The following is a 6,271-nucleotide window of genomic DNA, read 5'->3' as shown; positions in this document are numbered from 1 at the left end:
TAGTAAACCCCAACATGGAGAATTCAGCCTCGCAGTAATGACATTATAATACTTGAGATATATTCAAATAGGAGTCGGGGTAGTTAAAGGTACCATATGAGTGTTACGGGGATAAAAGAAAGTGCTACTGGTAAGGCAGTCAAAATATCAGTTCAGAAGCAACTCTACAAGCACAAAGGCACGGAGGTAAGCAACTACAGATGATTATAGGTAAGGAAGGACATCAAAAAGGTCCGTAATAAGCTCACAGCTTTACGAGAGTCAAGGGTTCTCCCTAAGTACTACAATGAAAGACTAGCTGAGGAAATAAGGAAGAAGGCTTCAACCTAAGCATAACGACCTAAAGAGGAAATGGTTGTGTAACCACAGTCTCGCAACAACATTGTAAGTACTCCAAAGGGAAGTGGCACCTACCGTGGCTAATGAACGAGAAGTAAAATTAAAAGTAAAATTCGAGATCATATGAGTTGTATGAAAACTCTGGCATGTGTGGGCACCAAGATAAGCTAAGTATGGATGAAACAAGGGGGCAGAAAGATCAGGAAAAGTAACATCTTACGTTGAAAAAAAGATAAGATGGAACGAAAGAAATTATTCAATCAATGATCCAGAGTGGGTTATGTTATGAACATACTTAAGGGTTCGGAGTTTTATGCATGCAACATATACATCCGTAGAAGATTCTGGTATAAGTTAAAAGAAAGAATTGAGCCCAGGTCTTAGACGAGAGTTTAAATTTATAAAGGATTGTATCATGCATATTCCTAAGCACCCATGAAAGGCTAAATAGAATAACTAATACCATGAACCACGAATCGGAAGATAACTTAAGCCGACATAAAGGCCGATCAGAAGAAGGAGGAAACTAAAGAGTTGCATCAATGAAGTAAACCAGGAATCTGATTATTGGACCCAGAAGTTAATGAATCATGATTGAGAACATAACATAATCACTCTTAATATTAGATGTACAAGAGAGGTAGCACAACAACTATATTCTATAACGGCTCTACGATAAAGCCAGTTAGAAGAAGTACCAGCCTCATAAGAAGTCAGTATGGAGCTCCCACCGGATTGTATAAGCACCATAGGTGCAAGCATTATAATAAAGCTTCAAATAGTGGATATGATTTATACCCATATGGAAGGGAGGTTATGAAAGAAATATAGAAGAATGCAATGTGATATTTTAAAGTAAGTAAGGTAAAGGTGAACAACGTACGAAATACTCAAGTATAGAAGGATGAGAGTGGTCCATACTTCAGGTAAAAGACTAGAAGTGCTGGGATTCAGTATAAAGGGATGATAGCAGCGTCATCAGTAGCATACCTTCCAGCCTATGATTTCTAATTACCGAAAGGTATTAGAGAGTAAAAGAAGAGTTAGAGACGATAAAATGTATCGCTTGATGTTCAAGAAAATCATAAGGGAATCGATCACAAACTAAAGTATGATATAACGACAAGGTTTTAGAAAGACAAGGGTAAGGATAAGAAGAACGCAAGGGAGAAGGTGACGAAAATGGATAAGTCCTCAGGATTAAGCTCATGAAAACAAAGGAGCTGATGGTTCCTCTAAGTTATAGAATGCTCAATATAGCCTAAATAAACTCAAAGGAGTCTAAGACTAGTAGCATTTAGAAGAGATGGAATGCTTCTCTGGTAGCAGAATGAGTGTGTAATTGTGTAAATAAAGGATGACGTTTGGGCCTTTGCTTGGATAATGATTTGAAGAAAAAAAAGAGGGGGGGGGGAGGGTTTCATGAATTGTAAGGGACTAAAATACCCATATAAGGTGAGTCACATTGGGATGCTATAAAGTACGGTTATGGAAGTATAGTATCACCCCAAGGTGGATCAATCTAATTACTCCAGATGTCCCCAATGAGACGCGAGCCCTAGAGGCAGTGTTATATAAAAGATCAAGTTATCAGTGGTAGATGATGAATCAACATTAAGGTGAATCAATAATAGATGGATAAAAGTTCAACAGTATGAGATGAGATTAGACCATCAGTCTTAAGGATAAGCAATGAGAGTCACCTAGAGTTGGTTGTAGACATCGATAACGATAAATTGAAGTAAGAATTATGGTATAGTGTGACCTACATAGATGTACTAAAGTCATACGAATGGATAACCAGGTCTATGAAATAAGATATAGCCATATTCGCAAGTTCTACAAAGTACCGAGCGAAGAACTTTAGTACACCTATAGATGCGTAGAGAGGCATCCTATTAAGCCTTGTATATGTTTTCAAAGTAAGGCCTAGAGATTGGCTAAAAGCTGGAGGAAAAAGGAGAGAAGAGTCGCATAGGCACACTTACAAGGTCAGTATCATAGAGGCTGCATGATAGAAGGTAGCAACAGTTACGAGATTGGAAGGAATTCGATCACAAGTCATGGCGTGGGAAAGAGGCCTAAAGGGGGGAATGCCTTGGTCTTTAGATTTATTCACAGGACAACTACCTAAATGTCAAGGAGAGTATTAAGGAATTCACAAGAGCTATAAGTTATGAAAATGATAAGAGAATCAGTCAACATTTGAGATGAACATTTCAAAAGGGGGGAATGATGTTATGACCCGCAATATTACAATGATGTTACGCTTCACAACATTAAATTACTACGATGTTGCACCCTGTAGTATTGTACGTTGAATTTATCGTAATGTAATTGACATCAGTCCAAGAAAAAGATTATTTAGAGATTATAAGGATTATGCTATTTCACAAGTGATGAGTAAATTCGTGAAGGTGAGAGGGAAAGCAAGTCAAAGAAAATAAACTTTCATCCAAGTTTGGCATGTTGGGATAAAATTTGGGCCGAGCGTTAATACTCGATATTTATGGACTAGTACCATACAAGGTACCATATGACCATGGTAGTATGATATATAAAAGGGTATTAAAAATAAGTATAATTTTAGGTAATTTGAGATATTTTTAATTACGCGGGTAATTACTTAATTACCGGGTAACGGGATATTACCTAATTAATTAATTAGTTATGGGATAATATCAAAATCCCTCCCCACCCCCCACGTGGTAGCAAGACATTAACCCACAGATGACTCTTGATCAATTAGGATTAGGTGGCAACATAGTGTATTAATCTCAAGACAACTCATTTCTAGGATCTTAAATACCAAGAATACAATTCAGGCTGTAGCTTTGCCAAAAGTGTTATTTATGCATATTTCTAGTTGATTTATCATTTAGACAGCCAGTATTCTAGCTTCTAGGATTTCAGATTAAGAACTTGACAAATAGTATTCCAGTGGAGGATTGAGTATTTTCTCAATGCTCTTATTCAACTATCTTTTTGGAATGTTCGCCCATTAGCAACAAGGTTTTTGTGAATTAATAGTCAAGTCAAGTTAACGTGAAAATGAATATTTATATATTCCTACAAAGGAATACTACAACAGAACGCTAGAATTCCTACAAGTTTTAACAATTTTAATGAAAATTATTTACACATCAGCAACGTAAGATTTTACGGTTCTAAAGGAGTACAGTGCAACCTTTTCCAAGAACATCATACGGATTTTTCCCTACTCTAGGTTTGTTAAGGCTATCCTTTCTTTCTTTTGACATGATCTATACGACACAAACGAAACAAGCAAATGCGCAATTTTCATAAATGACTCTATTCATAGAAATACTAAAGATGCTTATGTTCTTGATTCTCCATGTGTCGTATTATTCTATCATCTATTCATGGGTCTTAAAAAATATGTAAGTTAAAAAAGTTTACTTCATGATATTATTCAAAGGCATAATGGTCTTATGACGTTCCATGAGATTTTATTGACGTACTTCTCATGCATTTCATTCATGTACATCGACCCATGACGAGATTGCATTATATACGCGTATATATGTATATATATATATATATATATATATATATATATATATATATATATATATATATATATGGAATCTGGAAAAAAGTTACGACATTATATACGCACCACCACTTGATCAGTTGGTATACGTTGATGATTTGCCCACAGTGGCGGCGATTATATGATGGGATGCCCTCAGAGGCTTGATGTTGTTGTGAACACATGTACCTATGCACGGCATGACATTATATATGCATATGCATGGCATTATACATATTAATGATTCACAGAATCATTGAGATTTACATGTCGATCCATGTTTCTCTCATGTCCATTATTTACTAATTTTCATTCCTTACATACCCGGTATTTGTACTGACGTCCCTTTTGCCTAGGGACGTTATGTTTCATGCCCGCAGGTCTCGATAGATAGGTCGAGAGCCCTCCAAGTAAGCTATCAGCCCAACGAAAGATGTTTGTGCACTCCATTTGCTTCAGAGTTGCTTGTTTGGTTAGTATAGTTTAGATATGCATTGTTTGGTATGACAGGACTCTGTCCCAACCATTATGAAAATTATGTATCCTCAGAGGCTTGTAGACTGAGGTTATATACGTAAAAGATTGTATGACCTAGTCGTCTTATGTTCAGTGTACGAGTGGTTATTTTGGCCTTATAGGCCTGTATGCCTTATGTATAAGTTGGTATCGCATGTTGTATTCTACTTATCTCACGGCAGCCTTCGGCTCAGTTATTTATGATAGTATAACATGAAAAGATACGTTATTTTGGTACTCGGTTGAGTAAGGTACTGGGTGTCTATCGCAGCCCATCCAGGCTCGGGGCGTGACTAAGGGAGACAATCATACATGAAGAATAAACAAGAGCCCCTAAAGCCCCCGTCAACAAAGAGAACAGTAAATGTCATAACTGGAGGAGATGAGGTCAATGGAGTAACGTATACAACCGAGAAAAAGATATCAAAAGTTACTGTCACTCACGTAAAGCGAGTTCACCAAGTCTTGGATGGTGACAATATAAGATTAGATGATCAAGATGCAGACGACTTGATGATCGCTCACAATGATGCATATGTAATATCTTTACTTGTACATGATACTAATGTAAAAGTAGTTTTGATTAATCCAATTAGCTCAGTAAACATCATTTTACTGAAGGTGGTAAATGAAATGCAAGCTAATGATAAGGTCACACCAAAGGCGCGGTCTTTGTCTGGATTTGATAATTTAAGCGTTGTTAAGAAAGGGGAAGTTGTACTAGCCACATTTCCATAAGGAGTAATCAAAGATACGAAGTTCCAAGTGATAGACACGGACATGGCCTATAATATAATCTTGGGAAGACCATGGATTCATGATATGGATGTTGTACCATCCATGTTGCATCAATTTATCAAATTTTTTTCAGAATGGGGAATCCAAAAAATCTACGGAGATCAACAAGCTTCACAAATTATTAATTCAACGATAATTGCAAACACAACAACCAATGATGCAGATACCAAATAACAATTAAAGAATTCAGTTGAAGACACTATTTTTCTTATATCAACTAAAAACACACAAGGGCAGACTGATGTTGACTCAAGACTTAATGTGATTCAAGAGCCAGAAGAAAATGAGAATATTAAAACAGCCACATAGGAGCTCGAAACGGTAATACTATTTACCCACTGTCCGAAAAAAAGTTTACATCGGAGCAAACTTGAGCCTAGAATGAAAGGTAAGTTATTGAATTTTTCGTGCTAAAGCAGATTGCTTTGTTTGGTTGCATTTAGATATGAAAGGTATACCACCGGAGGTGATGACTCATAAGCTAAATAAGGATCCATTTAACCCAACTGTCAAGCAAAATAAAAGGAAGCAAGGGGCCTTCAAAAATTAGTGATCCAAGATGAGGTACAAAAACTTTTGAAAATTGGTTCAATACGAGTGGTAAAGTACCCTGGCTGTTTAGCTAATACTGTTGTGGTTCCAAAAAAGAGTGAAAATGGAGAGTTTGTGTAGATTATACTGATTTCAATAAGGCTTGCCATAAAGATTCATTTCCTTTACCGCATATAGATCAATTAATTTATTCTACCTCAAGTCATGAGTTTTTAAGTTTTTTAGATGCATATTCTGGTTATAACCAGATAAAAATGGACCCTTAATATGAGGAGAAAACTTTGTTTATCACAGACAGGAGGACTTATAGATACAAAATCATGCCATTTGGCTTGAAAATGCTGGAGCCACATATCAAAGATTGGTGACCATACTTTTTCAAGAACACCTGGGAAAAACTATAGAAGTCTACATAGACGATATGTTGGTCAAGTAAACATAGGCGGGGAGATCATTTTCAACACTTTTCTTACATCTTTGAAATTCTCACAACATGAAGTTAAACCCGGAGAA

The 6,271-nt window shown here is 36.4% G+C and overlaps 1 protein-coding gene across 1 annotated transcript; it reads left to right on the top strand.

The window, feature by feature from the left end:
- Positions 1-4,720: 4,720 nt before the first annotated feature.
- On the top strand, positions 4,721-5,146 carry LOC138885640 (uncharacterized). Its single transcript, XM_070166610.1, has one exon. The coding sequence runs from the start codon at positions 4,721-4,723 to the stop codon at positions 5,144-5,146; it is 426 nt and encodes a 141-aa protein (XP_070022711.1).
- Positions 5,147-6,271: the final 1,125 nt, after the last annotated feature.

The sequence above is a fragment of the Nicotiana sylvestris genome, chromosome 2, assembly GCF_000393655.2.
Source record: "Nicotiana sylvestris chromosome 2, ASM39365v2, whole genome shotgun sequence".
NCBI lineage: Eukaryota > Viridiplantae > Streptophyta > Magnoliopsida > Solanales > Solanaceae > Nicotiana > Nicotiana sylvestris.
The sequence above is the reverse complement of the archived record's forward strand: the minus strand, read 5'-3'. Positions and strand labels throughout refer to the sequence as shown.

What these genes read in the sequence shown, in the direction of transcription:
- LOC138885640 (XM_070166610.1), top strand. Translation starts at nt 4,721, where the DNA reads ATGAAGAATAAACAAGAGCCCCTAAAGCCCCCGTCAACAAAGAGAACA.